Here is a 17,246-nt window from a genome sequence, read left to right on the forward strand (position 1 = left end):
TACTGACCGGGCGTCTGTTGACAAGTCGGTTGTGGAATCGGGCGACCCGTCCAAACACCTCCTGGCAGTAAGAGTGCAGCTCCTCCAGCTCGTCCTCGATCAGCACGGCGTCCAGAGGAGCGCTTTTCTGGATCAGATTCTCCCCGAACACAATCAGGGCGTCGATTTTGTTGGTGTTCAGGGTGATTTCCTGCTGGAAGCCCTGCAGGGAGGGAGACACGAGGAGGGAAAACACAGATTTTTATGTGGGAAAGACTCCTGTTCAAACAGATGCTGAAATAAAGGAAACTAAACTCTGAATATGTTAAGATTTTAAAGGAGGAATGACCTCTGACCAACTCAGGTATATATTGTATTTTTCCCATCTGTACATTTATGTAATCTATTTGTCCAAAATCTGTAATCGGGAACTTTCTTTTTACAGATATCTATCTTTATTGAAGCTTCTGAGCTTCAGCTTTGGTCTTCCAGCTTTGATTTTCAGGATAACAGGAAGAATTGTCATAGTAAAAGATTTATTAAAGGGGAGGTTAAGTGTAAAATAGGATCGGACTTACGTTGAGCTGTCTCATCTTGTCTTCGATGTCGCTCTCTGAGAAGTGCTCCACGTTGGTGAGCTGCAGGTCCATCTCTGTCAGCCAGACCAGGATCCCCTCACGGGTCCCCTCAAAGTCTTCTCTCTGAGAGGTAAAGTGCTGCAGGAGAACAGGGGACAGGACAAACCCCTGAGTAATACCAACTAAAGAGTATAACATATGTTTGAAATAGCTGCAATTATAATAATATTGTCTACATTGCATAACTCTCATTATGTTAACTATAAGGACACAGACTGGTCCAAACTGGTTCAAGCAGCTTTCAAATGTGGGTTTCAGTATTTCCACAATTTTGGGAGTCACAGGGAAGAAAAATGAAAGTGTATGGTTAATCCAAAGTACACCATCCTCACTTTAAGAACTTATTTTTTTTGGTGTCACACTTTGACGTGATCATTTTTCAGAATGTATTATTTTTAATATTTATTTGAAACATGTCCATCCGTCTGCAGAATCATCTGCTAACCCGCTGCACACAGTGCCGCCGCAGGAGCCGCATCAAACAACAGAGCTGTCAATCATGGCATTTGATACCGTTTTATAGCATCACATGACTTATTGAAAAGAAACTTCTGAGAAAAACTTGACTTGAACACAAAATGGAAAGATAACATCTAAGACGATATAAGATTTTTTTTTCATCTGACTTGCATTTTGATTTTATAATCTGAACCTGTCAACATAAAGGAGGCGGGGTTTATGACCAATACTGCAGACAGCAAATCCTGCCTAGTAGTACCTCCCCTTGACTTTTTAGGGTGTTATGGCTGACTTTGAAAAAAATAAAAATAAAATTAGTACTAAAATTTAGATTCATTGTGAGATGGAAACCCGGGGGAAATAAAAAAAAGTCATAAAAAAAAACAAACAAAAAAAAAAAAAACACTGGTCAAATACGCAAAATAGGAAGTCACTGTTTGATTTATAATTTGACCACACGACGTGTTTCCAAACCCGTCCTCTGGAATAAATGTGCCGATTTAATGTGAATTCAAAAAACAAAAAGAAAATTTCCCTGAAAAAATAGAAATGAAAAATATTTAAATAATTGGACCTTTTTTAAAAACATCTCCTTTCTTATAAGACGTGTATTCTGCAAAATATGAACTAAAACTTATTAAGTCTTTGCAACATGAACTTTGACCTCCTTGCCCTTCTCTCCTCATCTCCTGTGTGTTACTATTTTTACTCCTCCAGGATGGACCCCGGTCTGCTTCATCATGTCTGGGATGTCAGAGGTCAAAAAGCACCAATCTGCTCCACTCTTTGAATACATGCGGTATTTCTAAAGCAACACAAAGACCCTCCATCTGCTCAGCGCGATGAAATCAGCGTCCTGCCAACGTGACGCCTCGTGCCTCGTCACCGTCTGAGAGGTGACCTAAATCCTGCCGGCTTAGAGGCGAGAGCGCAGAGACACCGCGCGGATGAGCTTGATACATGCTGAGGTTTTTGCTTCCTGAGTCACATCTTTGATTGTCATAAACGAGAAGTTTCACTCTTTAGTTTTCATGTTCACTCATGTTGTCTCTCTTCCTGCGATTTGAGGAAGTTTCCTACTGTAGCTCTTATTTTATTGTTGTGTGTTTCAAGCTCTAAAAAGCTGACTTTTGAAGAAAGGTAGATTTATCTCTTGGCTACATGCCTCCCCATTCTCACCTTGATTCTGCGGAGAACAGCGGCAACCCTCCTCTGCAGGCTGTCCCACCTCTGGTTCCCCTCGTGAACCATGACTTTGAGCTTGCTGGCGGCGTCTGTGCGGTTCTCGCGTGCAAGGCGGCGATACTGTTTGTTGACCAGCTCCAGCTGAGTCAGGCGCTCATGAACCTGCCGCTGGAAGGCCTAAAAGGAGAGCATATATGAGAAAATACAAGTACAGATGTTTGGTTGTACTGACAGTGAGTTATCAGTCTAAAAAAAGTGCACTGGGAAACAATCCAAGCGGGATGAGTGATTTCATATAAAATAAAGGGTTTTATTTTTCTGTAAACATGTTTCAGTGGAATTTAAATTTAGGAAAGGGCGATCGGAAAAGTTCTAAAAATGTGAAAAAAGTTTTTTCATTTCATTTAAAAAAAAAAAAATGACCATCAAGTCTTTCCTGGAAAACGTAGGATGGATCAAATAAAAACAAGGATTTTAAAAAGGTCTACATAAGGTCTACGCTCTCAAAGCTTCCATCACACATCATTCACCGTCAGTATTTAGGTCAGTGGATCCTCAGCAGCATGGAGAGTGTTGAAGTCAAATTAGTAACCAACCCACTACATCTTCACTGGATCAGAGTTCAGATTACCAGAAACTAATCTGTGTTTCTAATCCATGCCGACACATCAAAGGTTACCTCTGTATTTGAACAGAGCGGGACACCTGAGAACTGACACTGGACTGACTGGGACAAGGCACATTTCAGACGAGTGTTTTGATTGGTTAAAAAAAGGCCTTCACACTCACAATTGAAAAGTAGAGCTCCGCCAGTCAACTTTGAATTTGATGATGTCGGGCCACGGGTCAATTATGAGACACACATATCCACAACTTAATGTGTAAAGACCGAAAATATTCCCCTTGTGTGTCTTTGTTTTCCCAAACAATTCCCAAAATTGGGACCAAATCGGCCTGAAATCAAACATTTTACACCTGAATTTAGAAGGCTTTATAAAGGTGAAGAAGGGTCTTGAACTGTAAGAGAAGACTTTAATCTAGAGGAACTTGATGCAACAACTTCAGCTCTGACTTCCATTAGATTTATCATTGTTCCTAAAAGATCGGTCCTAACATTCTGTAATGCACTAAACCTTACTGTGAGTCCCTGTATCTTGTTTTAGCATCACTGTGTACACAAATCTACATTTCAAGTGAGGTTTGTTGTTGAATTCCCATGGCCCTTTTCTTACAGCATCATTTCTGAACTGGCCCTATGTTCAGGTTGAGTTGGTTGTAGACTTTCTAATGAGTGGATGAAACAAGACAACGTCATCTTTCTGTTAACGTCTGGTCTTTCTTTCTATCGCGTTGGCTTTAGTCCCACTGTTCGCAACGTTTCCTTCAAGTGAAGGATGCAAAACAGGGAGAAAGATTCGTCTGCTGACCTCAAACTTCTTGAGCTCCTCCTTGGCGCTGGTGTAGAGGACGTCAGCAGAGTCCGGGCTCGCTGCGGTGAGCTCAGCTGATTTCAGCCAGTCCTCGAAGCGAGAGAAGTCGTCCAGGAACTTACACCAGAGACGCCACGTCTCCTCAATCCTAAACACAACAGACAAGAGGATTTCATTTCAATATCGATGAGTTATAAGAAAGGTAAACTGAGAAAAGTCCATGGGAGCATGAAACAAAAAGAAAGATACACAGTTATAATACTTATTAGAGTGCTAGAACACTCTGATGACCTCACAAAACAAAGACTTTTGGACATTTTTTTGAACTTTTTGTCAAAATGTAGTATTAAAACACAATCTGTGACTATGTGGGGGCGCTCACCTCATCCTCCTCTCCATGGACATGGCACAGATGTTCCTCCAGCGCCGGTCCAGACTTCGAGTGGTCTGCTGGATCGAGTCGTTCTCTGAGTCGCCGCCGCAGGCGTCTGCATCATGAAGCAGGACGTCACACAGGGTCAGAACAGACGCCACGCTCTCCGTGTGCTGCTCGATGTCCCGCTGCAGATCCTGCAGGTCAGAGAGCAAATTAACACCTGGGTTATATATCTGCACTGTGTGAACACATCAGGGTGAAAGAGCAGTTTGTGTTCCCAATCAATACAAGAAGGTTTGAAGCTTGAAGAAAAATCTTGGGAGGTTATCCTCTCTGAAGCCAGAGACCTCAGAGCAGAGACAGGAGATCATCATCCCTGCAAATTTAAGATCTAATAACATCTAATAACATAAAAAAAACACATCAACCATCTTTATTCGTTGAAGATCATGAGAGTAGAAGCTCTGGAAATAACCTGTGAGGAGATAATCATCCCGATTTTCCTCTTGTAATATTTCAAGCGGAGCTCTCAAGCTGAAATAAAAGCAAAATGCTTTTAGGAAGAACATGAACTTATTTCTTTCTTTGAATTTCTTTTCTTTTAACGCCAGTCTTTTGGGCATGTGGTCTTCACCAGGGTGATCAGATGAAAGCCCTGATGGAGGCCACAAAGCCCAAACACGTCGGTCTAATAAACTTAGATCGTCATACTCCAAGTGTTTCTGGAGATTTTTGACCTCTTCAATCCTTTCCCTCTGCACGCACCTTGGTAGTTGGTGAAGTTGTGTCAGAAAAACCTACTCTGCTTCTTTTAAAGTTTCTATATTTTCTTTATTCCAGTATTTTTTAATTCACACCGTCTTCCCCACTGTGCACATAAGAGGCAGGACGCTCTTATGACTCAAAAGAAGTGAAGTGCCCGTTTGAATGCTCTCCAAAAGTGACAACTGTGCATGCTTTCTTTAGTAACCTATACGATATGTTGATCTGTTGTATTCTTATTGCAGAAACACAATGAAAGCTAAAACCTCACACTTCTTTCAGTGCAAAGCCGAGATATCACCCAAAGGACTTTTTCTCTGTGTGCGCGTCTCTCTCTGGAGCCTGACAGCACTTTTGTCGGCTCTTGTTTGTTCAAAGTTTACCACTCTCTGGGTTGCCATGGTGACAGCCGAGAGCTTAAAGAGCCCATCCACACTGGAGTCATTTTGAGCCGTCCCTCATCCACTAATGGAGGGAGCTGCAGACTTTTTTCTATGGAAGTGTGTCATTCAGTCAGCGTGGTTTTCTGTTTCTTACTCACTTTTGACCAAATCACCCATTTTTCTCCTTTTTTTCAGTCTGTCTGTCTGTCTTCTCTCTCTCTCTCTCTCTCTCTCTCTCGCTCTCTCTGTCTCAGTTTTCCTTTTTGGCTTCATAAAGCACTGATTTGTTTTTGCAGAGCAGAGCGGATCAAAGTTGTTATTACTTGTCTTACTTATAATGTCAGATATGCACACACAAAAAAAGTAGTTGCAATATCTCCAGTGCTAATTTGAATATTCTAAATTATATTTAAACTGGTAACAGTGGGAATGTAGATATCTGAAAAGGGAGTTTTTGCTCAGAAGAACTCAGGTGCAGATATCTTGAATGTTCACTCTAGAGAAGGAACCATGAAGTTGTAGATGCCTGAAATAAAAAAGCTGTATAGACATGAATGGTAAGAGTGAGTGACGTCATTTGTTCTGGGAGAAATGACTTGTGGATATGTGAAATTATAATTGTGGAGAGGAAGAATTGTTTTGGGAATATCTTACTTGTGACAATACAATTTTTTAAAGATTTATTTTGGAGGATTTTTCTGCCTTTATTGTAGAGATAGGACAGTGGATAGAGTCGGAAATCAGGGCGAGAGAGAGAGAGAGAGAGAGAAAGAGTGGGGAATGACACAGGTGAGAAAGAAGCCACAGGTCAGACCCGAACCTGAGCCACCCGCTTGGCGGACCATAGCATCCATACATGGGGCGCGCGCACTAACCACTAGGCTACCGGCACCCTGTGAGAATCCAGTTTTGACTAGTTGAGACGTTATTATGGACCCCTAACATCTTATCCGCGCTACGGGTGTTTGTGCTTTAACGTTCAAACGGCTCGCCATACTGTACCTCAAAGATCAAAACTCACTCATCTTTTGTCTGAACAAATCTCTCTCTACCCTTCTCTTCCTCCACCTCCTCCCACGCCAGCAGACCTCCTCCTACAAGTAAAGTAGCAGAACGACAGACGACAAATGGACAAACAGGCTATAGTCCATTTCCTCTCTTTCCTCTCGCCCCGTCTGAAGTCTGACTTTCGGTGCTTTTAGGTTTTTTCAGCTCCTCCTTCCTCCTGGGATTTTACTTTGCGGCACACCTGACTCTACTCTTCTGTTATTACGCTGTGGACCTCTACAGAGCGACGGTGATATATTTTTTTAAAAAGGGTTTAAAAGCAGGCGTGCATTTCCTGTGTGTGTGTGTAAAGTACTGCCGGACCTCAAATGCCCTCAAATGACTCTGCAGTACAGCTTCCCTCAAAGTAGATTTTCTGACTTTGTGCCATCAAAAAACAGTTTTTTAAGCCCCGGTTCTTACATGGAGCACTCTGAGCTCAATAGTGTAGAGGTGTGGAGTGCAAGAGACAATTAGGTTGAGGGTGCAGTGCGGAGAGAAAGTTTTCTTTAACTTTATTAGATCCCCTTTTTTCTTTTGGTACTAAACTCACAGAGCTTGAACTAAAAGCAAAGAAAAAAAAAAACACAGTGTCTTTGCTCACTTGCTGCTCGGCCAGCTTCCTCTGGATCTCGTCGCTGTGGCACACGTTGTAGACGAGCGGCTTGGCCAGCTCGGCCTCGATACGAGACAGCCACGTCCGCAGGTTGCTCATGTTCTTATCGAGCTGCTGCACCGTCACCAGCGTCTCCTTCAGCTTCCTCACCCTGCACGGGAAAAAAGAAAGAAGGACATATTAGAGAAGCTGCTGCTGCTGCTGGAGTTTCACCGGTCAGAAGTCTCTTTCCCTGAAGGCTGAGAGCATTAACCTGTTTAGTCCCTGTCATTTCTCTCTATAGTGAACGTGTTTCTCTTTGCAGCAGGGAGAGTTAACCAGCAGTTTTCTTGTTTTTTTTTTTCTGCAGAAATGTTCCAGTTTTTAACGGCACTTTATCTTCAGTAAACTGCGTCATAAAAATACTACGAAATCATGCAAAAGTCCTGGTTCTGTGATCCTCGATTAATGGTAATATCCGTCGTTTTCCGGAAAATATAAAAAGACACACAGCAGCAACACACTGTGCAGCATGTTCCCTCATTACAATGAAAACACACACATATTAGAGGTTGTTTTAGCTTAATCCCACACACAGACTAACACACACACACACACACACACACACACACACACACACACACACACACACACACACACACAAAATCCTGCTTCCAGAAATACACATGGAGCACCAAAAGTGGACTAATCTGCTGCTAAAAATAGTTTAAACAGATGAAACTTCCCCTCCTTTTTGATTGCTATAAAATTCAGTGACCAGCTGTTTAAGAAGTTTCTGAGCCATTCTTAAATAAAACATTCGTATTCATAAAGAGTAATCTGGGAGGACTTTGATTTAGGAAACTGCATCAAGTAAACAGAGACGTTTGCCCCTCTATATTGTTTTCTGTGCGTGCAAAACTTCGTACACAACGAAATAATAGCAAATGTCTTTCTGAATGATTTTCGTTTTTATCATGGCTGACTGATCTGTTCTCAGTGGGGCGGCTTGGGCTCAGTTGGCAGAGTCGGTTGAAGGTTGGGGGTTCGATCCCCAGCTCCTGCAGCAACATGTGCGATGTGTCCTCGAGCAAGAAGACACTTTACCCCGAGTTGTTCCCGCTGCTTCGTCGGCGGCGTGTGCACGTGTATGAATGGGATTAGTTACTTACTAATTTAAGGCAGTGAGTTTGAAGCAGGGTTAGCACAGACTGATATTGAAAAGAAGAACACTCTGTGCAGCTTTTAACTCTTCTACAACTTCATCTGTTGTTCATCTCCATGATAGTAAACTCATCAGAATTTCAGGGACACAATGAGATGCAGAGTAAACACAATGTAACACCGTGCATGCATGTTGAGCGTGGCCATGCACAGTGAGAATCACACCCATCACCCTGCCTTTGTTATCAGCTCTCTACACCACAGATCAGTGCTGCAGCAGCAGCAGCAGCCTGTCAAGAGCGTCCGAGAAGCGCTGCGATCATTCTCACGTCTGAAAACAACAGCGGCCGTTATAGGCGAGCTGCAGGATGACCTACATCTGACGGAGAGCTGGTGTGCAGTCTGGGAAAGAGACCGCATTCCAGTCCAGCTCTCAGGTCAGTGACCTACATCAGCTCATTCTCCTGTGCACACACACAAGCACACACACACCGACACAAAGCAGGGAGAGAGAGTAACTCACCAAAATCCACCTCTGAGAATATGTGTGTGTGTGTGTGGAGAGGTGTGTGTTTCAGTCTGAAGTTGAGTTCAGTGTGTCTGTGTTGTCTGGAGGTCTGTCATTACCAATGGGTTGGTTCTGTGTGTTCTATAAATACATGTTAGTTTAAAGGTAACACAAGACAATCTTTCTCTTTAACAGCACACCAGATATTGTCTTTTTGATGCTGGTAGAATGATCTTATGCTAAGATTTTTTTGGAAAAACATAAACTCATATCGGCCAAAATATTTATTTTAGTTCTAAAAAAATTGTGAAGAAGACTAAACTAAACTTTAACAGTTTGAAAATGAACACCTAAGTTCGTACAGGTATATAGCAACAGCCTTATTGAGGAGAGTTCGTCCTCTCCAATAGAAATGAGGCTAACGTCCACGCCCAATTCATCACTGCAGCTCACCGTGTTTGTTTTATGACGGCCACATTTCAAAGCTCAAATCATGTTCATCCCAACATTATATCCCGCCTTCTATCTTGTCATCGTGTCTGTAGGCTAACTGTTTCAGAAGGAAATACGTCACAACGTGGCAGTTAGAAAGTCTTGGCGTTCTGTTTCCTGCGGGGCTTTTCAGTTTAAAGTAGTTTTTGATTTGTTTATTGGTCATGTCTGAGTAAACACTGACCTGACAGAGGCTTAAACACGGTCTCACCAGGCAGCATTTAGAAAGTTCAGATAGATGATGCTGACATCTCAACAATCGTTCTCTTAAACCTCCTGTGAAGAGTTTTGAGCTAATTATGAAAGAGACTGCAATAAAAAGTGATGTCTCTATATGACTCACAAAAGCAAAGAAGAGCAAAGATTCTTGCCGACTTTGATACTTTTTGGCCTTTAATACAGAGAAAGGACAGTGGATAGTGTCGGGAATCAAAGCGAGAGAGTGGGGAATGGCATGCAGCAAAGGAGCCACAGGTCGGATTCGAACCTGGGCCGCCTGCCCAGGGACTGTAGCCTCTGTACATGGGGGACATGAAGTAACCACTAGGCGCCACAATGAGTGATACACTTGAAGATTTTTTCTGCTCAGATCATGACTCATGTTTCGTTCAAAATCAACAAAGATATAAGAGGTGCTTCTTTGTCCACAGGGGGCGCCAAAAACGGGCAAAGAGAAAGTTCCTCACAGGAGCTTTAACTACCAGAAGAATAACAATTTCAGATGAACTAGTTTACTGTTTAGTTAGAATGACGTCCACTTTTCACAAAGGCAGAATTACTTTAATTTAATCACGCTGAAAATGATAGTTGAGAGACTTTAACAGGTAATGAAAGGATTTTCTGAGCCTGCCTTTAGTTTATTATAAAATGTGGTAGATGAACAAATGTGATGACAAATAAGTTCCACAGTTCTTGCACCGGTGGAACGGGTCGACGGAACACTCAACAAATTCTCAGCGGTCTCCATGCTCACATTAGCATCAGCAACATATCCTGCTGTGCATATGTGTGTCTTTTTCATGCTAGTTCAAACACCAGACAAGGTCTCCACCGTGCACGTGTTAGCCTGCAAAGCTGAACGATGCAACACAAACACCAAAACAGCTGAAGCTGCAGTTTCTTTACTTTCAGGCCAACAACACACGCTGAAGACTGTTTTATGATTTGCATAATGTGAATAGACAACCGGCAATCTGAGATGCTGATGCTGCATTTAACAGAGACTGGATGGATGTGGGGGATTGGGGGGGGGGGGGGGGGGGAGCTCCTGTCCTAAATTTAGCTGCTGATGCAGCTGCACGCATGTGAATTTGTGTTTGTGTTTATGAGTGTGTGCATGCAGATGTAAGCTCCAGGTTGCATGTATTTTGCTGGGCGGAGACAACATCTGTGACAGAAAACATGATGCTGCCATCATGGACAGACGTATATATAAATATAGAAAGGCTCATGACATTCCCACACAGATACACACACATGCACACACACACACTGCTGTCCAAGCTGCCACCCTGTTTAAATACCAACACACACACACACACACACACACACACACATAGGATGACTCAAGCTGGCCGACTGAATTGAATTTGCTCCGAATGACTCGGCATGCATGCATCTGCGTGTCTGCATGCCTGCACCGACAAAGCGCAGCCCTTCCCCCTTCTCTCCTGCTTCCCTCCCTGTCTCCCTCTCCTCCTTCTCCTCCTCGTCTTGATCACAACAAAACACCCGATCTGCTCCCCTTTCACCCTCCTCCTCAGCCTCGGGTGTGAGGAGGTTCTCGGGATCAGAGAGCGAGAGGTACTTACAGGCTGGTGAGGAGACTACTCCATGGCGATGGCTCATCCGCTAGTAAGCACTGCCCCCCCCCCCCCCTCCCCCCCCCTCCCTCATCCTGTCCCTCCCTCCCCTCCCTCTCCTCTCTCTGCCTGTCTCCTCCTCCTCCTCCTTTCTCATCTAACACCTGGATGCATTAACAGGTTTAACAGGTTTTACTGTAAGAGCTCATATGAAATCATCATCATTGACTAATTTGTTGATTATTTTGTATATCTGTCATCAGAGCCAAACAGATGTATTCAAAGAGGCTGACACTGATTTAATGTGTTACATTAACGCACACAGACTTTAAATTTGAAGTGCATTCTGAGTCGATTTATAAACACTGTAAGATTTTTTTTTTGTTTTCCATTGTCAACTGCACAGCTCATCCATTGCACGTTTTTTTTTACACTTCACATTTTTTAATTCTAGTTTAGATATTTGTAATTGCTTCTTGTATTTTATTATTTCAATTCTTGCTATTTTTGATTCATTCATTTCCTTTGTTAACTGTTTTGCACCAATACACCAAGACAAATTCCTTGTATGTGTAAATGTACTTACACTTGTTTAAAACCCGATTCTGATTCTGATTCTTTGGTGTCACCAGCAGACTAAAACTGTAAAATGATGACGGTTGAAAGAAGCTATCATGCACAAAGGCAGCAAATTGTCAACTTTAAGGAGGTGGTTACATCAATGAAAAGCACGAGATTTAGGGAAACTTCCCCTATCATACCGTTTACACAGCACATACTTCAGTCGTCCTAAAGTACACATTCGTGCCACCAAATGTTGGTAAAAAAAATAATCGCAAACTACTCGTGTGAAAGTGTCCCTGTGGCTCTTTTCACATCCAATCATTGGATGTCAAAGATTCAGTAACAAAGACTTTTCCAGAGATATTAAAGAGCAGAAAGGTACATCTATTACCCGAACCATCTGTGAAACTATATCACTTTACAGCCGGCGCTATCCAACAACAACAACACACAGAGCCAATAAGCAGCAACAAAGCAGCAGAAGCCCATTAAAGTTAGCCCATTAAAGTTAAAGTTAGTCCACGACTTGAGAAGATTACAGGTGCAGCTGTCGACGGCTGTTACGGCAAAAACCACCTCGGACGACCAGACCGAAGGCAGACAGAGCCAGCGGGGTACCTCCGTCTGGAAAACCTCCATCTGCCAACTTCTTCTATTTCTGTAAGCTAGCCTGGGGTTCAGTGTGCTAAGAGTGAGCAATACATTACAAGCCTGAATGATGGAGACGTGTAACAGCGACAACAGGTGGAGGAGAAGAAGAGAAAAACAACAGACACATAAATGTAAATCTAAAAGTCCTTTTCAGACATGGAAGACATAAAACTGCCAGCTTCACCGATCAGTTACAGTAATGGCTGCTTGTTATTCAGACATGTGCGCCCATAACGCACAAAGTGTTCCATTATAGTTTATTCATTCACAGTGATCTTGTGAGATCTGGCACCTGGTGTGAGAAGTTGCAAATCTTACAGTCATAACATAAACACAGAGTGTTGCTCCTCTTTCATAAGCCCCTTTTACATTGCTTGCATCTGTGGATATTTGAACACGCACCGGGATACCAATGCAATTCGGTCAGTGCTTTTACATGTAGTTAGAAAAGTCGATTTACCGGTTTAGTGCGACTACAACTGGACTATTAAAATGCCTGTTAGTCCAGCTGAAATAGTACTAAACTGAATCTCTGGAAGTTTGCGGATAGAGATTGATTAACTCTTACACGTATAGCTACACCTCAATCAGACCAAAACTGGGCTAGTTGTTCTGCGCAAGCTCCACCATCCCTAGGCCGAGCTTGGACCCAGAAGTCCAGCTGCATAGCAGAAGTCTCTTTGCTGTCTGCCTTTGGATATCAACACAAGCTAGAGGGATAGCGTGCATCACATCTGAACCAAAGTGTAGAGTAAGTACGAGTACAGAGCTGTAAAGTTCAACATACAACCACCACTTTGCCGTTTGTTCAATAAGGTCCAATAGTGTAGCTGAATGTGGACATATTGCCACCTACCATTGCAGAGAACATCTAATTTATGTTTTTCATTTAAAACTTCATTGCTGCTGTTTTAATCTAATCTCTGAACCAATTTTCTGGATTAAAGGGATTTGAGTCTGTCATTTTGGACCTTTGAAGACCTCTACTCAGTAGTACTCACTCTAATAACTGAGAAGTGTAGTGTCCTATTAAAATAGTGTTTACTGTTCAGGGCGAGGAAATCTGGAGGTCATTATACAATAGACACTACCTCATACGCAGAATTTAGACGTAAATAAAATGGCTGACAATGACCACCAATGAATATTTTAGACCCAGCTTTGGTGTGTGAAGTGCTTCTTTTTTATTTTGTGTTTCACTAACTAACACTAACAGTCTTCAAATTAGGATAAGGCCTTTCAAATTTGTGTTTTGGGAAAATGAATTGAATCAAAGAAATCTGTGCTGAAGCTGAAATGCAAAGGAATCCTGGCACACTCTAAAAATCCCAGAGGAGGTTGAAACCTCAACATTCAAATCTCTACTTGATCGACATTCATAGAAATGTCAAATCTACTGCAGCACAATCAGGAACATTTACTCCTAAGCTCTTCCATCTTTCGTCTCATGGTCCCTTTTTCAACGTATCAATCGCTGTGTCAGCATCAACAACAGAAGAGTGCCATTATCACCATGGTGACCGGATCTTTGAAACAAAACCAAATGTTTTTAATTAAGCACTATTTTATTTTTATGTCTGCATTAACTTGCCTTAAAAAAAACATATTCAAAAGCTCCACTTTAAGTGTACGACTCCAAAACTGCAATTAAGAAATAAAAGCACACTGGAAGACAATAAAACAAATGAGTTCGCACATGCAGGTGTTAAGATGGAAGAAGAGACAGGAGGAGCAGGGAGGGTATCATTTCAAGACAAACATCTGCGTCATGTGCTTCTTATTCAGACAATGAGGAGAGAGGATGGTGGCCCTTGCGTGGCCCCTGAGGCTGAGGGCCTGTCGGCACAAAGGCTCGTGTCAGCAGACAGCAGCTGCTGGGCCGGGTGACGGAGCACCCGGTTTGTTTTGGGGGACAAAGGCGAGCAGTAGGCCAGTGTCAATGTGTCTAATCCCCCTGCAAGTCTAACCTCAGCAGTCATCTGCAGCAATTTAGTGAGGCGAGATGTGGACAAAGGCTGAGGGACGAGTTCATCACTGACTCTGAATCAGCTCCTCTTCAGCCCCATCAGCCTTATCAAAACGGGTGACACAGGGGTGCAGGACTTTGGCATTGGACCCACCAATGACCACACTGCAAATGGTCATTTTTTATAATGTATTGAAATAAAATGAAAAAAGTGAAATGGAGATGGAGTTAAGAATGATAAGTGTTTAAGTAGTTAAATGTATAAGGGTTTACTGGAGGCCAAACTTACTAAAAGTAAATAATATTTTTTACTTTCATAATTAAATCTGTTGAGATATCTGTCTCAAATATCAGCTACCAAGCATAATCAAGCTGAGTGGATGTCTGGCAAAGAGGCCCTTTGGACTTCTTCACTGGATTCCATGCTCCATCCACAAGTAGTCACACCTTAAAAGCTAAGCAACCATTTTTACTTAACTGCTCAGTTTTTAACCAAGCAGCAACCTCAGGTATTAAACATTTTGGCCAATGCAGAAGTGCAAAACAACTGCAGTCCCTTAAGCAGGCTTGCTGCAAAAGCCCCGAAAGTTAGAAACACACCTATTGTAAAATGCCCATTTTCACAGCAAACACTACTCAGGGGATGACATTTTCTATAAGTCCTCTGTTTTAATTTTATGAAAGATAAGCTGTATTCATAAAAAGGGGCGTGGCTGATTGGACTGCAAGTGGGCACACTGTAGCTGTTTGCTAAGAGGCTTTAGGCTTGCCTCAGCTCACCTCTTTGCCCGCTCCTAGGTTGACCTAAAATAATGTTGAGGCAGCATTTCCAATATGGCGACCACCAATGTTGGGCTTGAGAATTTGTTAAACAAGCCGCTGTTAGTTCCGTTTTGGTTACCTGGTTATCTCAATGGTTTTATCTTAGTTGGCTATAGTTAGTCATCCCTTTTATGAATACAGTAGAATACAAGTAGAATAGAGTTTAAGTAGTTGTTAGAAAATACAAAGAAAACGTAATCACTGTTTGAGCAGTTTGTTCAAACCTTTTTGGAAACATTTGCTCTACCACTGGCTCCATTGACAATAGTTTGCAACCATGACATATCAAATGAACAACATTGAAATGAAAGCTACTTTGCCATTTGTTAAAGGGTAATATCATGGTCCAACTACTATTACATTTCATTAAACAGAATCAGCCACAAAGAGCATTAGTGTTTGGCAGAAAATGTTGATATCTGACTTTTATCAGCCTTTCTAGCTGCAAAGAATAACGTAGAAAAACCAAAGAACCAAATCTGCTCACTAAAGCTTTAACTACTTTGGTGGTGGTAGTATATTTTTGGTTTAAGTTTGACTAAGGGCTGTGGCCTGGTGGTATAGTTTAATATTTTCTATGACACAGAGCGTAGAAAAAAATGCCTGTTGTAATCTGCCACTGCGTTCTGACAAACCTCTGTCAGCACATGTTTGATTGGTTCAGAGAGTTGGGGTGTGTCCTCCGTCAGCGTGAGAGGCCTGGACGGATTAGGCGCCCGAGGTTTAACTGAGGGCTGAAGCCCAGTGATCTACAAATCTACTTTTAGCTCTGTCTCTATTTTCTTATCCACCAAACACACACGCGCGCGCACACAGACATTTGTTGCTTTTTTCAGTGAAAGAAAGTTAAAAGTATAAAGCTGGTGATCAGTAATTATCTGCTGTTGTTTGCTGGGCTTAAGGCTAAATAATCTTATTTCCTCCTTTACTTTAAGCCAAAATGCTCTGATGGTTTAGAGGTGTGATGGGCATGGAGAGGACAATGGGGATTGACAAAATGGTTCACTGATCATGTTAAGCAGCTTGTGTGGAAAGACACTCCCCACTTTATCAGCTTAATGGGTTTCACCCCCTCTTTACAGTCTGTTACAGTAGAACCTGAAATCCCAGAATTGGTTGTAGTTCTCTATATCTCATTATGATTGTTGAAAAAGGACACGTTATGGATCTAGACGGCTTCACTTCCTAGGCTACCAGCTACCTCAAAATCAATTCAAAGTCATGATGTCATGTCTTTGAGACAGTCTCGCAGTCTGTCCCTAAAGGCTTTGTGTCTTTCCTTTTATTGAAGGGCAAGTAAAGTCAAATTTCACTGGGATAGAGATCATTTCTAAGAATGAACCCCAGGGGCAACATGGACAAGGAGAATAAAATAGGACCAAGAGTGGAGCCATGGGGGACTCCATGTGGAAGACACATGTCTTCACAGTTCCTGTTGTGATATAAGAAGATCCCTATGCTCAAAGCCCAGCCTATAAAGAAACAGGTTTACACACATTGATGAGAAGGAACTTGACTGCCCTGCATATAACCCACAGGACCACAAACCCATCCAACACCTTTGACTGCCCTTAACAGAGTGAACACATTCCATCACAAACACAAGGCTCGTGCCTGAGCAGAGGCTCATTAACGAGCTTAGCCTTGTTATACCGGTCAGTCCTTGAGAGGGGGCTCAGCTAAGGGGGCCAAATCCACTATTGTGTGTCACGCTCCCTCACCACTCAGGCCCCCCATTTATTGTAAAAGACAGAGGTCACCTTTCTGTTCTCACAACCTGTCAGTCATGGCAAATTCCCTTTATCTTCCGCAGCGGATTCACCCTCTCTGTTTTTTAACAATTTGCTATTTTGAATCCTCCTTAGGGCTACTTTAGTACATGCACAGTTAACTCACGCTATGGATTTAGCTTGATTAGGCCATTTAATTGGACTACTGTTCTTGTCCCAGTATAGGATTGGAGGAGAATCGATTTAGTGACTGAAGTATATAAGAAACCACTACAGCAGGTGGCAATATATCCCCCTTTTAGCTAGCTAATATTGGACCTTCGTCCAGTTAATTTATCACGCCACTTACCAAAAAAAATCAACAAACAAGTAAGCAAGCGGCAAACTGGTTGTATGTCTAATAGAGCGTGGACAACTTTATAGCTCTGTACATTTCTTACGTACTCTAAATTACTTTTGGTATAAATGTAAGGCACGCTATCTCTTGTGCATGTGGTGATATCCGAAGGCGAAGGCAGACAACAACACTGGCTTTCCTTTATGTATTTATGCTGTTCGACGTCTGGATCAAAGCCTGATGCTGGAACTGGTGATCATGTGCAGAACACCTATGCCAGTTTGGCGGAAAAGGTTTAACGTTGATCGAGTAGCCAATGTAAAATGTGCTCAATCTGACTTGATCTGCTAATCCCA

The 17,246-nt window shown here is 42.4% G+C and overlaps 1 protein-coding gene across 1 annotated transcript in view; it reads right to left on the minus strand.

Annotated features, from left to right (window-relative positions):
- Nucleotides 1-17,246, minus strand: part of syne2b (spectrin repeat containing, nuclear envelope 2b) — a 136,866-nt gene that overhangs the window by 8,815 nt on the left and 110,805 nt on the right. Inside the window, exons 113-118 of the mRNA XM_061063570.1 lie at nucleotides 6,864-7,026; nucleotides 4,074-4,261; nucleotides 3,689-3,839; nucleotides 2,256-2,438; nucleotides 558-695; nucleotides 8-202 (exon numbers count right to left, since the gene is read on the minus strand). Of these exons, the coding sequence (XP_060919553.1) occupies nucleotides 8-202; nucleotides 558-695; nucleotides 2,256-2,438; nucleotides 3,689-3,839; nucleotides 4,074-4,261; nucleotides 6,864-7,026 (1,018 nt within the window). The remainder of the gene's footprint in view (nucleotides 1-7; nucleotides 203-557; nucleotides 696-2,255; nucleotides 2,439-3,688; nucleotides 3,840-4,073; nucleotides 4,262-6,863; nucleotides 7,027-17,246) is intronic.

This window comes from Labrus mixtus, chromosome 18 (genome assembly GCF_963584025.1).
Source record: "Labrus mixtus chromosome 18, fLabMix1.1, whole genome shotgun sequence".
Taxonomy (NCBI): domain Eukaryota; kingdom Metazoa; phylum Chordata; class Actinopteri; order Labriformes; family Labridae; genus Labrus; species Labrus mixtus.